Here is a 22,896-nt window from a genome sequence, read left to right as displayed (position 1 = left end):
TTACTTTCCTGGTGGACTCAGGAGCGACCAGGACATTAATACATCCCAATATGTGGCCAATGTTAAATGTAGTAATAGTCATATCCTGGTCAGAGGGGTTAATGGCCGGACCCACAGGGAATCCCTCTCTGAACCAGTTATAACAGTCCTAGAGACAAATAAGCCTGTGAATGTCAAATTATGTAGTCTTGAATATGTCCAGTAAATGTGTTGTGATGAGATATTATGATAGAATTAGGTATACCTTCACCAGAGTACCTCAGGGCTGCTGTGAATCTCCAACAATTTTCTCCCAGGCTATGTCAGTACACTTAGCGCAGTTCCAGCCTCTTAGAGGTAGTCAGCTACTACTGTATGTTGGTAGCTAACAGCAGACAGTGGAGAGAATTGTGGGGGGGACACAGTCGCACTCTTGAGGTTTATTTATGAGCAAGGCCATAAAGTAAACAGGTAGAAACTCCAATATTGTCAGCAAACAGTTAAATATTTGGGGTATAACCTGTCAGATGAAGGTAGGCAAGCAACTCTGTAGGTCCCAAAACTATGAGCAAATGATGTCCTCTTTGGGAATGACAATGTTATGTGTGCTGCTGGGATTTGTTGTTCTATTGTGTTTCCAGCAGCACAGCACTCACAGGGTTAATGATTGAGCTGGCTGGGTGTGGTACTGTCTGCTAGCCAATCCCCTGGTCAGTCTATATGGCCCCTCAGGCGAGCAGTCATGAATGCTTGTCTGGTGAGGGTTGCAGTGTGATCAGGTTCATGTCCGTTTGTACGTTTATATTCTGTCAGTTTTGTGTTAGTTTGCTGTATGACCTGCAGTCTGTGTCCTGTCCTGTTGCAGCGTGCGGTGTGAACGGTGTCCGGTTCTGCTGGACTCCTGGTTAGTGTAGGGACTAGCAGTATAACCAGGAGCCGTGAAGTGGCCTACTAGCTTCCACTTATTGTACAACATGTCAACTAATACCTGGTATTTATATTCAGCTTCCAATCTGTTACTAGTGGTTGCATGTTGTGTGCAGTGTATTCTGGGTCTGTCATGTGGCATGTGAATGCATCCTGTTCTGGTGTGTGGCTCCTAGGATCAGCTAGGGCCCAGATCCGAAGACCGCTGGGCTGCCCTTATTAGGGCAATGTCCCCGCTTAGGTAGGGCCACTGTCATCCTCCCTTGTAGCACAGGGTCAGTTGCCTGAAACCGGTGTGAGTCCCGTGTGACCCTGGTGATACCCGTGTGCGTCCCCTTTGGTCATGATCATGTGGGTTCCGTGCTTTGCCTGCCCACACGATCGTAACAGACAAACTTCTGCAGCTCCTGGATCTCAAATTCTGCATCTCTGACAGCGGTTCTTACCAGACTCATCTGTGATGAACCTCTGGCTGCAGCTGATAAAATCCAGTGGGATGGATCCTCTGAGGAAGCCTTTGTTACATTAAAACAGACTCTGGTGGGCACATTTGTCTTGGGCCTCCCAAATTACAGCAAGCCCTTTGTGCAAACTGTTGACTCAGGGGAAGGATATATGACCTCTGTGTTAACTCAAGAACACGGTGGGAAACAGAGACCGCTGGCATACTACTCTGCAGACTAGATCCAGTGGCCCGTGCGCTCCCCCCCTGTATACAAGCAGTAGTAGCAGCAGCTGAAGCAATCAAATCTTCTGCCACTATAGTGCTGTCCCCCACACACTGAGTACCGCACGCAGTTAGTTATACTCATATCTTAGTCCTTCTAGACATCCCCCTGCAGGACACTACTGCTCACAGCCACACCTGACAACCTAGGGATGTACTACGCTGCATCCATCTACCTTACTGCCTATTTCTTCAGACGGTCCTCCATACAACTGTCTAGGAGAGATGGCACATGAGGTGTTACTCAGACCAGATCTGCAGGAGGTATCTCTTGTAGATGCTGAATACACTCTTGTAGATGGACTGTACATCTCCGTAGATGAAAAAAAAACTATCTTACCTAAATCGTTCTTCAGATGTGCAGCAGTTTTGAGCCATGGCCTGTGTCATGTCTCAACAGGGGGGATGGTGGCACTCATATGGACAGTATTCACAGCCTAGGGGTTTACAAACTACTAAAAAAAAATTTTTTGTCTTGTATTATTTGTGCTAAACAATGCAGAAGGGAGTATAAGACCAGGAGGGGGCGCCGTCCTACACATGGGGGATGCTGGGAGAGCTCTGGGTGTAACTTCTATAGAAGGAGTGACGAGTGCCATACTGGTAGATCTGCTCCCTGACTTATTGACTGCAATCCCTGCTAGCCATCATAAACCGCTCATGCAGTCACACAGTTTCTGCCGTCGCACGGCTAGGTGTCTGACCATTTGTCTATGTGTATAGCATCCCTCACTCTTCACCCCGCCATACAGTGCACATCTCACCATACCGTGCACATCTCCACCCCCCCATACTGTGCACATATCCACCTCGCCATACTGTGCACATCTCCAGCCATTTTACCTTCTGTATCACCCCATTACTTGTAGTATGTAAGCTCGTTGGAGCAGGACCCTCACCCCTATTGTTTCCATCAACTGATTACTATGTAACCGCGGTTCTGTAATGTTTGTATTGTCTTTCTGTATCCCCCTGTCTATGTAAGCGCTGCGGGATATGTTGGCGCTATATACAAAGATTATTATAGATGTGTGTCAGATGAGGGACTTGTTGGCATTGCACACAAAGGGGTAAGGCGTGGCTAGATGCTTGCCTGGCTTGATCGTACTCCTAGTCAGGCCACGTCCCTGGCGGCCATCTTAGTGCTAGTCATGGCCTTCGGCCATTTTAGTACCTGCTGTAAGACCTTCAGCCGCCGCCCAGGCGCCATCTTGGCTCCTTACATCCCATAGATGTACCTTCTACCTGGCATCCCAATGCTTGTACTTGTAGTACACAACACCAGTGATTAGTGCCTTCTCTGAATTGTACAGGAATAGTCAGCAGCCTCCATCACTGTCCTCTGTGTGTTGATGATATGTTGTCTACCTTATTAAGTGAGCGCTATAAGATAGGCTCAGTATGATATTTAGTCTAGTGAGGAATATATAAGGTCTCCTTCAGATAAGTGTCAGGTAGTGAGGGGACAGGTTGCTATGGGTAACGGTAGTACTGACAAGGATCAGGGATAGTAGACAGAAGGGATGATTACATGATGCAGACAGTCCTGGGATCACACAGTGAGGGAATGAAAGGTTACAGCAGTATTAGATGAAGATGACAATGGCCTGAGTGCTGCTCTGTGTGCTGGGGTCAGCTCACAAATGGTTAAATCGTCTGTTACATTGGAATGCTTCTTTCACCCTCACCCCCACTTTTCAGCTTTAGAGTTCTGTGAGAAAAAGGGAGGGGGTACGTGACTGACTAGCAATGCTCTGCTTGCTTGATATGAATAGACTTGTAATGAAGATGATCAGGAATGAAGTTTAGTATAAACCTGTGTGAATAGGGAACGTCCATTCTTGCTGTTATTTGTGTACATGTCAGTTCTGTGATTGGTTTGCAGTGATTTTGATTGTTAAATGGTGTTTTCAATGTGATAATGTCATGTAAGATATAATAATAATGAAGTTGTTGATAATGTGAGAGCTGAGTGTCCCTATTACGGGAAGGATAGCACAAGGATGCTGCAGTTAGCTGTAGGAGGCAGACACAGCTAAAGCTCTGTTTATCTTACTCATCACCTCTCCTTGATAAGAGAAATTCCTGAGGGGGGTTGTTAACGTTGGAGGATCAAGCGACTGCAGATGATTGGAGTAGTAGTAGTTGTGTGAATCTTTATGTTATGCAGTAAATATTGTGTATAGAGAATGTTAATAATTATATGAGGTAGAAAGACTTGACCCCACGATAGATAAAAGTTAATGACAAGTCTTCACGCTGTGATGAACGTAAAATGTGTGATTAAGCTTCTTCACTGTACCTACCCCCCACAGATAAGTGATCCATGTTATACATTGAGTTTGCTGCTTCCACCTGTGGGCGGGGACCAAATACCTGCTGTTGCCTCTGATCCTGGGGTTATACTTGCTTCGCGCTACCTGGTAATGGGACCGAGGCAGACTACGGGAGACTGCCTGAGGGATACTATATGGAGAGGAGAACCGTAAGGGCACGCTGTCTCTGGGATATGGCCTGAGCTATAGAGAGCACGCATAGACGTGTGATGGTTGTGTGGTGACCGGGCCTAGAACAGGTGCCAGGTACAGCCCCTAACGGGATTGTGCTTGGTACAACTGATAATGCCTATATACCTCATGACCTCCGAGGGCAACAGCAAGGGCCGTGTCTGGAGAACTAGGAACACCTCTCCCAAAGGTTCCTCTGACCCATCGGGGTCCCAAGGGGGGTACCGGACGAGTATGGGACGAGAAATCGGATGGCTGCAGGGGGTTTGAGTCTCTTCTCGTATGGTGGGTAACAGTGAATAAAAATGTAGACTGGATTAATTATATATATTATAACCAACAGAGATTTGTTAGTTATACAAGAGATGCAATCAAGGGCCTAGAGGAACAACTAGGACATACCTTACACTCATTGCATGGCAAAATAGAATGGCTCTTGTTATGTTACTAGCAGAGTTTGTAAAATGATTGGAGGACATTGTTGTACTATCATTCCTAATAACACAGCACCTGATGGTAGTGTTACTCGAGCACTGGAAGGGTTAAATGCATAATAAAATGAACTAGCTGATAACTCTGGAATAGACGATCCATTCACAGACTGGTTGGAAAACTTGTTCGGACACTGGTCACAAGTCATATACTCCACATTAGTCTCTATGTCAGTATTTGCCTCCATTCTAGTACTCTGCGGTTGCTGCTGTATCCGAGGACTGTTACAAAACCTTATTATTAACACTTCCATCACCAAAACTATGTTCCAAAATATACAAGATGACGAAGAACAGGATGGCTTACTGGGTCAGGTGACCACCTCTGTCTGACAAGTGATGGGTAAAAGTTCTATGAAGAAAGTGCTATTTTTCTTTGATGATTTTGAAGTGTGACATTTTGATTCCAGTGTGTCCTGATTGTACCGGAGGATTGCTCTAAATAACTGATGGACACTTCAATAAGTAAGATTTTATATCATGATGGACAATGATTTATATATGAAGAAAGGAACATCAATCTCATAATAAATCAAGGCCAAGCTTCTTTTGGAGGCGGGCCTAATTGTGGGTACAATTGGTGGAATGACTTTATGTATATATATATATATCAATGTAATGCTTTTATATGAAATAATTATATACTTAGTCTTGAAGTGTGAACCCAGGCGTCCTGGTAATAAAGCTTCGGGCCTCAGCCAGGGGGTCTGTGGTAGAGTCATTATATATGTGTATTTACTATTATACTGTGTTGATGTATTGATCTAAAGTGGGGAATGTTAAGAAAATTGTAGATCAATGTATCAGTTAATTATTCTATATTGCATTGTAGAGCATGATACTAGTATGAGTAGTGAAAGGGTTAAATATAACCCTTCTTTAGGCCTCCATGTCTTCTCAGGAAAGATGAGTCTACTAGACCCCCCATGTATGCATATCTATAGACAGGAAACTATAGATTACAGGGGGTAGGTCTGTAAAGCATTACATGCATTCCTTTCTCCTGAATTCATAATGGTCTCATTGTATGTAATAGATACACCCTAGAAGGTGTAACTTATGTTAATCATTTTTTGTTTTAGCCAATTATAAATCTCATTCATCTTGAAGGTATATACTTTTTGCTATGATGTCATTTAGGGTATATATGCTTTGTCCACCTCAGAATAAAGCAGAAAATCACTTGATACCACAAAAGCTGGTTTGATTTGAATTTCTCCTGGGCCCAGACTTCTGCACGAGATCTGGGATCGTCTTCTCTTTGATAAACACATAAATTCTCCTTACATTGCAGTCCTATCCTGGCCTCTATTTCTTTTGTTTCTCTACATAGCTATTTTTCAAAATGGCCACCGTAACCCTGCTGACATTTACCACAATTTCCTGCTCTGTACTTCCTTCCTATTCTTGTTCCCACTAAGGGCTGCCTTATTATTGACTAGCACTTGGGTCCAGAGATAGAAGTACAATAAAACCCCCAAAAAGTCATGGTCGTTTCTACTGATCAAGCCTGATCTGTAGCACTGCAATGTCTACAGGATGTATCCAGGGCAACCTGTTAATAAACACTTCTCAAGTGCAGGAGAAGGTGATGGTTTTTAGAGCCTCACACAAAATCCAAAGCAGAACCACATTGCAAAGCTCAATAACATTCGATGAGCATTCATTTGACAGCAACTTTGTGTAACCCCTTTAACCAGTTCACTGTACAAGTTAGCACTGGTCTTCTTCAGGATGCATTTACTATGGACCAAAACCAATAGTTAATTGTGATTATTATAGTCTACATATTCCATATTAAGTCAAATATCCACCATCAGAAATAACAGTTATAACTATGACATCTTATGGTTTAAAAATATTTTATAATTTTGTTCTATTATTACAAATGCCATAGTTCCCTGGAATAATCAGAAACGGTTGTATACACTTTGTACAAGAATAAAAATCACCAACAGGCAGAGTGTCAATTCGTACCCCAAAAATCCAGTCTAATTCCAGTCAATAATGTAAAAACAAAGTGGCGGATTAATTTGTGCCAAGGGGGACAAGGACCAAATAAAGTAAAAGCCCTATCAAGAGGTAGGAGGTTATTAGGAAAGAGAACGAAAAATCTAAGACAAAACAACTATGACATCTTAAAGGGGGTCTATACTTTTAAAAGTAAACAAGCATCTTCTAGTAAGAGCTCTGACTCTGTAGTATTCTCATTGACTCTGTAGTTATATTGAAGGCTGATACTTCTAATCTATAGCCTAAAGTGCTAACACATCAATAATATAGTTCTAGCATGGTTAATGGTTTAAATAAAAATAACGTAAGAAATGTGAACTTACAGGAAATATATTTTACCAGCAGCAGAGAGAACACGCTTCCTGTAGTCAATGCCTGAGTCCAGTTGAACAGTGCTGCAGTATTCCTTAAAGAACACACAAAAAATACTGTGAAACCTGTATCTAAGTGCACATTGTTTCATAGACAAGTTAGAATTTATTCCCATGATAGAGAACCCTTTTGAGCACCAACTTCCAACCAGCAGATGATTTTGCCAGGGGAAGGTTTAGTTGGTTGTGTATTTTGCCACAGATGAATGGTTTGTCAGTGACTTCTGACTATGTCCTTATGCCCTTACAGTACAACAGGAACTGTCCTCATGGGCCAAACCCCTTTAAACAACAGTTTCCAGAAACGTGCTCAATCGTAATCTCCCATTGTTACTCATTACTTCATGCCCTGAGTTTAAGTGGTTCATGATACTGAAACAGTCACACAAGCAGGAGATTAACAAGTGAACATTTGGACATAAGTGCATGTTATTTCAGTAAAGATAATGGATTGCCAGACATAGAAAATTCACGGTCATGTAACACGCAGTCTTTCTGGCATCATCTTTTTGTTAAAGTAAACAGATATTGGATTGTTAAAAGGGATGGATTTTATTATGAGAGTCAAGATAATGCGTTTTATGTCAAGTTAAAGTATTACCATATAAATGTACCCATGGCTTTGTGGATTTTCAGGACAGTGCTCATTACAAAGTACAAACTTATCTAATTGTTTTAGTAGGTTTCCTCCGCTGTAACCTTATCCAACAGCCTCTAGAGAACAGACTGACTGTAACGTTTGTCATGTCAGGAAAACGCCTATACCGTAACAAACTGGCATCCACAATCAATCTCTGCGCTGGCTACTCTGGCTGGCAACAATTAGGTATTACGGGTATTTTCCTTTAACCCGTCCAAGTAGGATTTGTTCTTTAGCTCCTATGAAATCCCTAAGATGCATCACCAGAGTAGCTGCTAACTGATAGAGAACAGTCAAATAAGTCAAAACAAGCCAGGGTCATTACTGGAAAGTCAGAGTACGTCAGAGTTAAAGGCTTAATCACAAAGTCAAGAACAGAGCAAAGTCCGATACCAGGAGGCCTACAGGAAAAAGAATGGGTAGCAAATGGGTAGTCAGCCAAGTGAAAGTCAAAACCATGAATCAGCAAGAGACAAGGAAGGAAGCCTAGAAACCCGGGTCAGAAACACTGAAGACAGACAAGAGCATGAAGATAGCATACCAGGCAGAACGGTTCAATAACTGGCAAAGACAGTTCGAAAGGAAGCATTTAAATAGCGCATGGAGCACTCTGACTATGTATCGCCCAGAGAGTTTCTTCGTGCCACCACCAGCATCCAAAACAAAGTATCTATATGGGTACACAAACAGACAGGCACATTACAGTACCCCTCCCTTCTACGATGGGCCACCAGATTCTTAAGACTACACTTCTGAGGACACTTATAAGATTGTACACTCTTGTGCTGCCCTTTAGAAAATTGCTCCTTCAGCAGTTGCTTTTTCAGAAATTGCTCCTTCAGCCATTGCACTTTGGAGAATTGCTGCTCCCCATGTTGTACCTTGAAGAATTTTTTGTATAGGAGAATAGTAGTATGGGCAACTACAGAACATAAGGGCAGATTCAGGCAATAACCAAGACATTCAGGGTTTAATTGAATTATTTAACCATGAAGCCAGTCACCCACTAAAGCCCTATTTACATGCAACGATTATCGCTCAAAATTTGTTCAAACTATGGCTTTTGAGCGATAATCGTTGCGAGTAAATAGAGCTTTAATCTTTCACTCTTCGGCTGAACGATGATTTTTAGGTGAGCATAAAATCCATCATTCAGCCAGAGAGAGGGAACTCACCCTGGGTTCTCCACAGGAGCAGCTTATTACAATGTATTCAGCAGACAGCCCAGGGCAGCATGTGCAAAGACAATGCAGATGAGTACAAAGTCCAGACCACATACTGGGATTTGCAAAGTTGCTGGAGGATCATTTACATGCAAATGAAACTGATAAAATGCTAATGGCCATTAGTGTCCATTAGCAGTTTCTGCAAAATGATTGCTAAAACTGTCAATCTTTAAATTGTCAGAAATATTGTCTACGTGTAAATAGGTCTTTAGTTGTGTTTATGCAACCAGGGAAACTAAATACTATCAGAGAACAGGAAATATTCAAGACATGGTCTCCACCTGTTCAGAAACCACATGAGCAGTAATTTCAAGTGTGACAAACTCAATTTTCTCATGAAAGAGTGGGGGGGGGTCCAGCGGTGACAGTGATAGGATTCTGCAATTTTATTAGAGGCAGATAACATCAATAGAATTCACAGTATCTCTGCAATCCAGGAAGGCCCCTACTGAAACAAAATTTTAATAATACAAGGTGTGAAATTCTTTTATAATCAGAAAATGTTATTTGTGGTCCTAGCGGAATCCCTTTGGTCCACACCTAAATGTGGAGGTTTCTTAGGACAGAAGCTTATAAGGTGGCCATCCTCACCACAGTAGAAGCAGAGATCAAGATTTCTGCAATAAATGTGTTTGACAGGAAAGGACGCTGTAGCACCCATCTGCATGGGTTCTTCAGCTGAAGATAGTGGGACCTCAACAGGAGAAAAGAAAAAGGGAACAAAATCATTTTCCAAGCCATCTTTGTGAAATCTTCAGTCCAATTTCATTAACAGAGACATAGCAGATTCCAGTTGATATATAATGGACCAACATTTCCTTTGGGTCTATCCAATGCCATGAACAAAACTGGCTTCTCAAAGCAGAATCATTCTATCTTATATCAAAAGAGAACCCAGCGCAATATTCTTCAGAAGAGTCCTAACCTTGATGCAGAGAATGGCCACTGTTGAGGATAAAATTCAATCAATCCAGGTAGTCATACAATACGCTCAAGGCTGTAGGAATCAGAAAAGCCTCCTCTGCACACGAGCGGAAATTCCGCGGCGGGATTTCCCGCAGAATTTCTGCCCGTACACGCCTGCACAGGATTGCATTACAACACGCAATCCTATGCAGACGGCCGCGATTTGTCTGCAAGAAATACCGCGCAGAAAACAAATCGCAGCATGCTCTATTTCTGTGCTGGTCTCGGAGAGCCCCGCACAGAAATGTCAATCCCCGGCCGCCGGCTTGGGTCTGCGCATGTGCCCGGCAGCCGGCACATGAAAGATCCGGGGCCGCAGGAGCAGGCGAGTGACGCGCTGCTCCCTGCAGGGGCTCAGGTTGGGTCCCGCTGCGAGAATTCCGCAGTGGGATCTGACCCGGCCGTCTGCAAGCGGCCTATGAGAGGATAATCCAGGTGAAGAGTCTAGAACAGTGCTTCTCAACAGGTCATGTTTTCAGGATATCCTATAGTCAGGACAACTGTGGCAATGTCTGAGGCACCAAGCTTAATTACGTCACCTGTGTAATACTGAGGGAATCCTGAAAACATGACCTGTTGGGGGGACATGAGGTCTGGAGTTGAGAAAGACTGGTCTAGAAAGCTAAGTCAGAAACACAGGAGTCAGGCAGTAGCATGAGGATAGTACACTCAGCAGAATGAGTAAACAACTTGCAAAGGCAAACAAGGAGGCATTTAAATAGTGCGCTGAACACTCAGCCTATACACAGTCTAGCCATTTTCCTAATTCCAGAGGCAGCATCTGATACCAAGGATGTTTGTGGGTAAGCGAACGGATATCCACATTAGGCCAGCTTCCCACGACTGGATTCCTATTGCGGGATCCGCAGCAAATTGCACGTATTGAAAGGAATGTGCTTTAGGTTTTTCGCTTACACTCGTGAATACGAATCGTTCATTCTGTGAGCGGAGGGAAAAATCGCAGCATGCTTCATTTAACTGTGGACTCCCTCCATTAAAGTCGATAGAGGCTGTCCAACCGATATACAATTAACATTGCGCTTGGGCCGCGGGTCCCCGCGTCATCGCTAAGAAACTGCGTGGGAAACACAAATACTGAAAAACAAAATCTGTGCGCATGACTGACTGCTAACCACAGAGGTCATGCACAATGCAGATACTACAGTTACGCACGGTCAGCAGCTGGCTTCACAGCCGGAATATGCTGCGGGATCCCACATGCGGAATCCAACCCGGTCGTGTGAAGCCGGCCTTACACTGACAAAACCATCTAATCTCAAGGTGGTCCAAAAGAATCATAAGCGTATGACTTTTATTCCAATTTAAACTCCACATTCATAAGTAATGTCAATGAATCAATGCAAGAGTTGCTCATGACCTCAAGGGTAATTAGCAATCAGTCAAATACAACAAGACTCAAACCAGTATGTTCTTTATTTGTCAGCTCTTGTCTTGATCAGCAGATTAATAAACCACCGCTCTTCTCTGAGACAGTTTTATGAATCAATGGTAATTACATTCTGACATGAAGAGAATAGTAAGGCACAACTTGGTATCACTTCATCAACCTTTCTAACCTTCATGCAAGTATTAGCTGTAAATAGCTTTCAACGAATTCACAATAGAAACACAAGGTTTTCTCAGGCTGATCTAGGCTGTGCTACAAGGGAGTTTGTAGGTGACCCATATCTGAAGCACAATCATCCATAATTATCCCATTTGCTATAATGTTCTAACACTGCCAAACATTTCTCATGCTGAATTTGAGAAGAAATGCTACTTAATTTCAATAGAAATATACCAACAGAAGGGTCAGCCAGTGCTTTACCTTATTCTACTATTAACGTCTCTGGCTCAGGAAATACAAAATTGCAGTATGATACATATGTAAATGTATGCAATCGCCAAGAGGGTAGTAAATAGAACATAAGAGTGATAGCTCAGTTATTTGTGAAGTACATCAGGTAATTCTGCTGTAAGTGACAAGAGCCCTTTAGAGTATGTTCACATGTACATCGCCACCAGAATCTGCTACAATAAAATCCGGAACATATTTTGAGCTGCGGATTTTGGTGCGAATAAGCACAAAAATCCATACTATTTGGTGCTTATTTTGACATGAATTCGCAGCAGATTTCATTGTTTCAACTGAAGGGGGTGAAGCTTGTGGTGCATTATGGACACCAATGGTGTGGTGTTTGCTGCGGACTTTGGTGTAGATTTTCTGCTGTGGAAAAATCAATCTCTCTCGAACACGGCGTGATGCTCGTTCGAGTAGCGAGCACCATCGAGTACGCTAATGCTCTAACGAGCATCAAGCTCGGCAGAGTATGTTCGCTCAACTCTACTTAGGAACAAAATGATTTGGACTATGTCGAAGTAACAATGTATTTGTATTCTGCCCATCGTGTCATTAAGAAAAAGGAGTCATTAAAGCCACCCATGGCATCAAGTATATTCAGTGGAGACAATTCTTAATGTTAGGCATATCCCCATGGCTCTGTTTGGTTTTGCCATATTGATTGAATTAGCATCTCAGTAATGTATTGTAAATTGTTACATTGCTACTGACAAAATATTCTAAAGGCGATTAAAAAACTGACAACTTCCTGTTGCCCACTTTTTCTCAGCTGCGCGCACCACCACAAAATTGGTCAAAGACTCTAAAATTTCATAAAAAGCTACTTGAAAAACTTTTTGATGTTTGCGTCCTTTATAAGCCAACATTGGGGTCTAGGAGTTGAAAAGTCAGTTTATGCTGTTTATCTATAACACAAATATAATTTTTTGCCTAAAAGTATTTCTACATTTGTTTTAGTGTCTCATTCGTTCTACAAATTGTTTTAGCTAGACTTTATAGGACAAATGCAGTTACATTTAAATAAGGAACACAAAACAAGTAAAAGTAGAAAAAAAAACAACATCTGAGTTTACATTCATCTCCTCATTACCTACAAGAAGAGAAAAAACTTCTTCCACATTCTGTTTCAATAAAACCCAGAGGTCCTTGCCATTGAGCAGATTTGGGGGTTGCAATGCCCATTCACTCTTTATGTACTGCAGCCATTATGTAAAAAGAATAAAACACTGCCTTTATACTGCCAAGCCACAATGACTCTTCATACATCAAAGCATTTACACCATGAGCAGTTTTTATTTCCAAAATTATTCAAGCTGAGGGCAAAGAGACAACAATTCATACACCCTAATTACATCTAATTATCTGTTCCCTTGTAAGAGCAGCTTTGGGCAAGGCTATTAGCTATGTGAATTTCTCACAGCCTCAGCATGCCCTGTCCATCCTGCTTGACACTGGATTATTTCAATAGCAGTGGCTTCTTGTCTATGGCCAATATGAAGTTTGTCCAGGTAAACTAATTATGCTCCTATAAACATTGCTAGAAATGAATAGGAATTTCTTGGTACATTTGTCAAATCCCAGGGAGCTCCACCTGGTTAAAATGACCCTCAACACACTCTTGTTGTAGCTTCTCCCTTGGCTTTCTATTCATGAGCTCAATGAAATGCTTATTGGATTAAAGACTCTCTCTCCAGACCTCCACTATGGCTTGTGATAAAGAACTCAAAAAGTCCTTTTAACCAGCTTACAGTTCTTTCCGGGATTTGATTAACATTACGAAGATGGCAATAAGAAGTACTTTACATTAAATCAGCACTGCTTTTTATCAAATACAATTTACAGTACATTAAGAGGACATCCAGCAAATCAAAAATTAAGTATAGTGTTTTATTTAAAGGTAAATACCTAAAATTCTCATCTGATCTGTAGTTTGTAATACTTCAAGGCATTTACACAAAGGATATCCATGTCAGTAAACAGAATTTATAGGCGAGACCTAGGATTGTACAGTAATCAGTTGTGCACCATAAATTACTTCAATACACAAAAATACAGTGTTTCTGTACAACTTCTAGTTAGACCTGTAAGACAAACTAGTTATAAAAGGGGTAAAGTAAGTGTGTGCAACTGGTGTATTTTATAGTAGTTGTATTTACAGGTGAAAGTAGGAGGTACCAATCAATATAGACAAATACCATGGGAAGACAGGAACTACAGCCCTTGTGAAAAAAATATACACACACACACCCCACAACATCTTAACCCCTTAGGGACCAGGCTGTTTTGTACTTAAAGGACCAGACACTTTTTAGGGATTTTACCCATGTGGTGGTTTTACTGCCCTATTTTTTTTTCCTTCAGCTACCAAAATTATTTTTGCTGCTGTTTTTTTCCCGTGACATATAGGGCTTTTTATATCTTTTTCATTGTCTTTTTTTCCGTTTTTTTAGTTTTATTGGAGGTAAAAAGATAAAAAAAGGCTAACATTTATAGATATTTTTTTAATAATCAGTAAATTTAAGCTAAAGTAGAGTAGTATGGGTTCCTCATTTTGTTTCGGACGTTTTGCTATATAATAATAATAATATGTATGGTTTTGAATTACTGGGTGCATATGTCGGCCTTGGGTTTTATTTTTTATGCATATATTTTTATTTCTTTCTGTAACTTTTTCCACTTATTTATGCAACAATTTTTTTTACTACCTATGTCCTCCATGATGTCATATAAGACCTCTGGGGGTCATTCACATGGCATTTTTTTTTTTTTTTTATACACTTTTCCACTGTAGCTGGGGCATTCATAGGAGCCTCAGTTACAGGGGAAAATATCCTCTGTAGTGACAAAAGTTACTGGCAGAGTTGATCATGATCTACTAGGACCCTGCAGGTGTGCTGTAACAGGAAGACCCCGCGGTTACATGATCGCCGGGTGGCGTACAGGAAGAAAGACTTCTACTTTCACTTCTTCATACATAGCGCTCACTGAGCACTATGTACCCAGGAAAGAAGATCGCGGTTAAAAACTGCTTCTCCGTTCTCCTCTGGGTTCTCAGCTGTGAGTAACAGCTGAGAACCCGACCTGCTCCTGCTTGATTGCCAGAGCAGAGTCTAAATCCCATGCCGTATTTTTGCTATCGGCCGGGATTAAAGCCCAGGACCAAGTGCCGTAAATTTACAGAGCTTGGTCTTTAAGGGGCTTTAAGGCTACTTTCAGTTAAGAGTTTGAGAATGGGGTGCATTATTGGAATGCAAGAAGTTGGATGGTTGTATTAAAAAATTGCTCACCACCTTGGTCGTTCTGACCAGACTGTTAGGAGGTGTTGGGACCAGTAAATACGTGAGGGTACGAACACAAAGCAACTGGGCTCAGTACACCCTTGACAGACCACCAGCAGAGAGGATCATCTGACAAGCACAAGCAGCTTCTACTGTTTTGTTGTCCGCCATCCAGGGACAGGTGGCACTATCGTTACAGGACTCTTTCGGAATCATTTCCAGGCACTTGGCTGAAGGACATTTGGTCTCACAGCACTGACGTTATGCCATTTTTGGGTCTTACACCTTGCTAAGCAGTTTTCAAAATATTTTTTTCCCCATGGACAAAAATTTTTAAACCATGTATCTAAAAAAAAAATAAAAAAAAAAATTAAGGATGTCAGAGAGACTGGTGTCCATGTAAAAGCTATTAATAATTTAGGGGAAAAAATTATTCAACAAAATAATCAATATATGGAGATCTAACGGGCAAACATGCAAACCCACATACACACTCAATGTTATTATGTGGTTCTGCTTACCTTTAAAACAGCAATGAAGGGCACAAAGTTAACTCGCTGAAGTCCATTCTTATAAAGGTCTGGAAAAGACAAAATGTTATTAACAGTACTACTTAGTTCTGTAAAAGGGAATGTGTATTCAGAAAATAACCTATTGTATACATGTTCATGTTTAACATAGTTCTAAAGAATTTCTAAACCTTCCTGTTCTGTAGAGAAAACTTTTCAGCAGTCATCTCATTATCACCATAAGCAGGATAACAATAGATATGAGACAGATAGAAGTGTTAGCTTTCATTGTAATCAAGCAGTGATGATAATGAGGCAACTGCTGAAAAGTTTTCCACACAGAAGAGGAAGTATCAGAATATTACTAGGCTTTATGGCGGGAATGAAAACTGAGGGCATTATAGTTTTTTTTAATACTAGCTTGACGCAATGAACATAAAATGGGTTAATTCACATTTGTGATGTTTTCCTGCATGGCACAGCGTTGCGATGCTATGCCGAAAAAAACCCAAAACAAATAGTAGCATGTCTTTCCGTTTTGCAATATCACCCATTGTTTTCAATGGGGCCCGCTGCAGTAGCACCCACCCATTGAAATAAATGGGGGAACATAGCAATCCCCTGCTGCGGCTGTGACTGCCACGCCAGGTGATTCCTTCAGTCCAGCAGAGATGGGAGGTTGTTTCCATGTGAAACCACTTCGTATCCAGGGGTTTCCACATGGATTGCAAGGGTTATTATCACCCTTGCCAGTGTGAATGAACCCTGAGTCTCCTTAGCAACGCTATTGGCTGAAGCAGAACAGCGCCGCTAGACTTAACATGGGAACTTTGACCTTGCCTCACAGGTCACTCAATGCATCAAACTTAAGGCCCATTTACATGCAAAAAAAAAAACCATTCAAAAAGGTTTTGAGTGATTCTTTTGCATAAACTGCTGATGTTCATTAGCAGCTTATCACTTTCATTTGCATGTAAATGAGCCTCCTGGACCTGTATGCAGAAAACAACAGGTGGTCTGTTCTTTGTATTCAGCAACTTTGTTCTGCCACAGGGCTTAAACTGAAGACAATGTAATCAGTACTCCCATGGAGAATACAGCACAATGGACAGCAAACACAGCATGGGGTCTGTGTGATCTTCTTTCCAGATTTTATGCTCACCTAAAAATCATTGTGCAGTTGAAGAGTGGAAAATGGGAGCATTTACACACAATGACTATCGCTCAAACGATGACTTTTGAGCAAATTTTGAGCAATTATCGTTGCATGTAAATGGCAGTTTAAGTTTTATGATTTTACGGCAATGGCGAGGATGTCAAAAATCTAATGACACCAAAAACATCAACCAGAGGTCACGCAAAAGGGTCAAAGTGTGGTGCAAGAAAAAGCCTGTAGGCTTTTTTTTATATTTACTAGCTTGACGCAAACATAAAAAGGTTGGGGAAATGGTTGTAAACATTTTCGCCGTTCTCAAGATTTTCCTTCGCAATCAGAATTTATATGTAGTGAAATGGAAAAATCAGAAAATATAAAAAAAAGGTTTTATATAAAAGCTTGAGCTAAACAACAGGTCATTTTCTGATGACACATTTCCTTTAATGTAATTTATACCAGAAAACACACATTTTTGTCCAAAGATCACATTGACATATTGTACTACTTGATAGATGTACAAAACATGGATAGCATAGCCACAGGATAGCTAAACAACTAAATAAGACTGTTCATGAATGCATTAAACACCTCAATGATGCTCTTATCTTCTGTCCTCCAAAGCTTCGGCTTGTCTAGCTCTATAGTTTGATCCCTACTTTCATTCCTTTTTTATCCTGTCTATGCTTTGTTTTTATGTCAATGCTTTTAGACAATGCCCACTACATGACTTGACAGCAGTGTTTTATCTCAGCTACATTAAGTATGTTGGTATATTAGTGTTTCTGGGTTCTTGCCGTTACCTATTGTTCTGAATATTCTATAGTATCTATCAATACGTATAAACTGTTTTACTGTTCTGTAGAACCCATGACTATATATAGTTGTGATGCATCACTGTGATATATTTTTAGATGTATTTCTCTTCTGTACCTCTACAGAATGCAAAATACATGTTCTACAGATTTGTTACTTTAATATCGTTGAATAAAGACTTGAATACATATAAACACATGGGAGGGAAAAGGCGGGGGGGGGGGGGGGGGGACACCTCTAACTAGCTCAGAACATATAGTACAACTCTTCCACAACACCATGAAGAGCCTGCCATTCAGCAAGGATGGGAAGAGAAAATATGCCTTTCGCACTACAAGTAAAAATGATTAACAGCTGGGCATGGCATAAAGTAGTAATACTCACCTCTAGTCAGTCACCTAGGGAACAGCTATGGAGCTCTGATGACAATCCCAGTATGCATGTCCTGCAGAAATCATTTAAGAGGCCACAGAGTCACCATCCTGAACTCCTGGCATTATGGTGCCCAGGATGTGAGTGCCAATTCCAGGAAAATGGTCGGTGACACTGTGACCTCTGATTGGCTGCAGTTATGTAATTTTCGCCAAATGTACATACTGGGATCATTGCCAGACCGACTCCAGCACACAGGGGTTTTCTGTTTTTAATTAGTTAGCCAATACCTGGGTCGGTGTGGCTGCAAAGCAGAAATTTCCCTGTGGTCTATTGGAAATCAAGTCCATTCTGGTCCATTGAAGATCAAGCATTGGTCTAGTGTGGAACTCCTACTATAATGGAAAACCATGAGTCTGACAATGGTGGACAGCCCTTAGACTAGCACCCTGGATGGGTTTGAGGTGATGGACTTCCGAGTTCTGCTAAGACATTAGGCCGGTTTATTAGTTAGATGCAATCCTATGTTATGTAGCGGCCAGACACTTGTATGAATTTGTGTACACTGTGACGAGTAATAACAGGGCGAAGATTGTTTTATGATTGCTGCAGATTTACTACATTTTTACTAAACGTCTGGCCTGGACCTGGTTTACTGGGGTGCGACCATCCATCTAGTGGCGGAAAGATGGTAATCCTTTTTCGGATATGGTAAAGAAAATGGCACACAACACAGCTGTGGTGTCCGGAAAGGCCTGATCTTCTGTGGTGAGAGGGAAGCTGGTTTCCATGGATGAAAGTGATATGTTGCAGTAAAGAGCCAAGATGGCTTAAAATGGCATACTACATGTGAAAAGTCTGCTACTGGAATTGCAAAATTTCCAGAAACCAGGTGACTGCCTTTACTGTGGATATAAGGTGGTTGCTGCTGTGGGAGTGAGCTATAGGGGAACTTTTATCGATGTACCTGCTGCAGCGGCGAGAGTGGTCTGCTAGGATAGGAATGGCTAATCAGAAAATACGGACGCAGTTGGAAGCTGACCGTGTGGCTACGAGGGCACAACAGGTGGAGGAAAAAATGGTGATCCAATGAGCTAACAACCCCCAAGTTGTCACTAATGTGTGTGTGTGTGTATATTTATTTATTAAACACACATATATGATCACACACACATACACGCTCTGTATTGCTGGATAAAAAGATACTTTTGATCCTTTTTTTATTAAAAAATACTACTAACATAATTTATTCAGTATTTCAGTATGAGAGACCACAGTTACTCTATGACACTTAAGGAAGAAGACTATTGATTAATCTTAAGAGGAGATTTTTTACTATCATTTAAATATGATGCTAATTAGAAAGGTAATGAAGTACACCATTCTCCTTCAATCTTCAACTATCAAGAATATTTTATCTGCAAGGTTTTTAAAGCTCTTCTTTGAGATCTGGAAGAATGAAAAAGGGGAAAAAAACTAAAATTTATGGTGTTTTCATACAGCACCTATGCAAATCCTATTGTTTAATGAACGCTATGAAAGATCAGGGTTCACCACATGGTAACTTGCTCTCTTTTAAGTATGTTTTCTAAATGATGGTAGCCAAATACTGTCACATGAGACAGAGTGTTTATATCGTCGAGCACTAGTATCATCGCTAAGGGACTCTGCGCTGGAGAATACAATTTTAAGGAAAATTATATATTAACTACAAAGTAATTTCTACAAAGTGCAGCCTTTTAATACAAATATGCCCATAATAGATTATGAATAGAGATGAGCGAACGTACTCGTCCTACTCGGTTCCCAGTCGCCACTACTTTTCCCGATGTGCCGTCCCAGCCCTGCACGACCACGTCTCCCGCAACATTGTACGCGCCCTCACCAACGCGGTTACTGCCAAGGTCCACTTAACAACGGACACGTGGACAAGCACAGGCGGGCAGGGCCACTATATCTCCCTGACGGCACATTGGGTGAATTTAGTGGAGGCTGGGACAGAGTCAGAGCCTGGGACTGCTCACGTCCTACCCACCTCCAGAATTGCGGACCCCAGCTCGGTGCTGGTATCTGCGGCGGTGTATGCTTCCTCCACTAAACCACCCTCCTCCTCCAACGCAACCTCTGTCTCGCAATCAAGATGTGTCAGCAGCAGCAGCACGTCGCCAGCAGTTGGTGTCGCGCGGCGTGGCAGCACAGCGGTGGGCAAGCGTCAGCAGGCTGTGCTGAAACTACTCAGCTTAGGAGAGAAGAGGCACACGGCCCACGAACTGCTGCAGGGTCTGACAGAGCAGACCGACCGCTGGCTTGCGCCGCTGAGCCTCCAACCGGGCATGGTCGTGTGTGACAACGGCCGTAACCTGGTGGCGGCTCTGCAGCTCGGCAGCCTCACGCACGTGCCATGCCTGGCCCATGTCTTTAATTTGGTGGTTCAGCGCTTTCTGAAAAGCTACCCACACTTGTCATACCTGCTCGGAAAGGTGCGCCGGGTCAGCGCACATTTCCGCAAGTCCAAGACGGACGCTGCCACCCTGCAACATCGGTTTAATCTGCCAGTGCACCGACTGCTGTGCGACGTGCCCACACGGTGGAACTCTACGCTCCACATGTTGGCCAGACTCTATGAGCAGCGTAGAGCTATAGTGGAATACCAACTCCAACATGGGCGGCATAGTGGGAGTCAGCCTCCTCAATTCTTTACAGAAGAGTGGGCCTGGTTGGCAGACATCTGCCAGGTCCTTGGAAACTTTGAGGAGTCTACCCAGATGGTGAGCGGGGATGCTGCAATCATTAGCGTCACCATTCCTCTGCTATGCCTCTTGAGAAGTTCCCTGCAAAGCATAAAGGCAGACGCTTTGCGCTTGGAAACGGAGGCGGGGGAAGACAGTATGTCGCTGGATAGTCAGAGCACCCTCATGTCTATATCTCAGCGCGTTGAGGAGGAGGGAGAGGAGCATGAGGAGGAGGAGAGGGAAGAGACAGCTTGGCCCACTGCTGAGGGTACCCATGCTGCTTGCCTGTCATCCTTTCAGCGTGTATGGCCGGAGGAGGAGGAGGATCCTGAAAGTGATCTTCCTAGTGAGGACAGCCATGTGTTGCGTACAGGTACCCTGGCACACATGGCTGACTTCATATTAGGATGCCTTTCTCGAGACCCTAGTGTTACACGCATTCTGGCCACTACGGATTACTGGGTGTACACACTGCTCGACCCACGGTATAAGGAGAACCTTTCCACTCTCATACCCGAAGAGGAAAGGGGTTCGAGAGTGATGCTATACCACAGGACCCTGGCGGACAAACTGATGGTAAACTTCCCATCCGACAGCGCTAGTGGCCGAAGGCGCATTTCCGCGGCCCAGGTAGCAGGGGAGGCGCAGAGATCAGGCAGCATGTACAGCGCAGGCAGGGGAACATTCTCCAAGGCCTTTGCCAGCTTTATGGCTCCCCAGCAAGACTGTGTCACCGCTCCCTAGTCAAGGCTGAGTTGGCGGGAGCACTGTAAAAGGATGGTGAGGGAGTACGTAGCCGATCGCACGACCGTCCTCAGTGACGCCTCTGCCCCCTACAACTACTGGGTGTCGAAGCTGGACACGTGGCCTGAACTCGCGCTGTATGCCCTGGAGGTGCTTGCTTGTCCTGCGGCTAGCGTCTTGTCAGAGAGGGTGTTTAGTGCGGCTGGGGGAATCATCACGGATAAGCGTACCCGCCTGTCAACCGACAGTGCCGACAGGCTTACACTCATCAAGATGAACAAACCCTGGATTTCCCCAGACTTCTCTTCTCCACCAGCGGACAGCAGCGATACCTAAGCAATACATAGGCTGCACCCGCGGATGGAAGCATCGTTCTCTATCACCATCAAAAACGGGGACCTTTTTGCTTCATCAATCTGTGTATTCTATTCATCCTCCTCCTCCTGCTCCTGCTCCTGAAACCTCACGTAATCACGCCGAACGGGCAATTTTTCTTAGGCCCACAAGGTTCAGTCATATAATTTTTGTAAACAATGTTTATACGTTTCAATGCTCATTAAAGCGTTGAAACTTTCACCTGAACCAATTTTTATTTTAACTGGGCTGCCTCCAGGCCTAGTTACCAATTAAGCCACATTAACCAAAGCGATTAATGGATTTCACCTGCCCTCTTGGTTGGGTATGGGCAATTTTTCCGACGTACATTAGTACTGTTGGTACACCAATTTTTTGGGGCCCTCGCCTACAGTGTAATCCAATTAATTTTTTGCCCACCTGCATTAAAGCTGACGTTACATCAGCTGTGATGGGCAATGCAATGGGATATATTGATGTACCGCCGGTGGCTTCCTGGCACCCACCCATGCTGTGGGTCCACACGGAGTTGTAACTGCATGTGTCCACTTCTAAAGAACCCCAGTCTGACTGGGGCATGCAGTGTGGGCCGAAGCCCACCTGCATTTAATCGGACGTTACCTCAGCTGTGATGGGCACTGCAATGGGATACATTTATGTACAGCCGGTGGGTTCCAGGGAGCCACCCATGCTGTGGGTGCACAGGGAATTCCCATTGCGGAGTTGTACCTGCCTGTGACTATTTATAAAAAACCGCGGTCTGACTGGGGCATGCAGACACCTTGACAGAATGAATAGTGTGTGGCACATAGGTTCCCCATTGCTATGCCCACGTGTGCAGCTCCTGATGGCGGTGGCACAGGATTCTATTTCTCATTGCTTCTGTACAGCATTGTGGGCTATCGCCCCGCCCCTTTTAAAGAGGGTCGTGGCCTAGCCGTGCCAACCCTCTGCAGTGTGTGCCTGCGGTTCCTCCTCATGGCAGACGCACTTATAAATAGACATGAGGGTGGTGTGGCATGAGTGCAGCTGAAGGCTGCGCAGGGACAATTTGGTGTGCGCTGTGGACACTGGGTCGTGCGGGGGGGGGGGGGGTTGGGCAGCATGTAACCCAGGAGAAGTGGCAGCGGAGTGTCATGCAGGCAGTGATTGTGCTTTGTTGGAGGTAGTGTGGTGCTTAGCTAAGGTATGCATTGCTAATGAGGGCTTTTCAGAAGTAAAAGTTGTTGG

General features: G+C 43.1%; 1 protein-coding gene across 4 annotated transcripts in view; it reads right to left on the bottom strand.

The window, feature by feature from the left end:
• The window catches only part of AFG1L (AFG1 like ATPase), a 116,656-nt gene that overhangs the window by 47,660 nt on the left and 46,100 nt on the right, over positions 1 to 22,896 (bottom strand). For 3 of the 4 annotated variants that reach the window (XM_066607456.1, XM_066607464.1, XM_066607480.1), the window contains exons 7-8: positions 15,508 to 15,566; positions 6,968 to 7,050 (exon numbers count right to left, since the gene is read on the bottom strand). In XM_066607456.1, coding sequence (XP_066463553.1) covers positions 6,968 to 7,050; positions 15,508 to 15,566 — 142 coding nt within the window. The remainder of the gene's footprint in view (positions 1 to 6,967; positions 7,051 to 15,507; positions 15,567 to 22,896) is intronic. The other variant, XM_066607472.1, reaches the window with a different exon arrangement.

This window comes from Eleutherodactylus coqui, chromosome 1 (assembly GCF_035609145.1).
Source record: "Eleutherodactylus coqui strain aEleCoq1 chromosome 1, aEleCoq1.hap1, whole genome shotgun sequence".
Taxonomy (NCBI): domain Eukaryota; kingdom Metazoa; phylum Chordata; class Amphibia; order Anura; family Eleutherodactylidae; genus Eleutherodactylus; species Eleutherodactylus coqui.
This window is presented reverse-complemented; position numbering and strand designations above follow the sequence as displayed.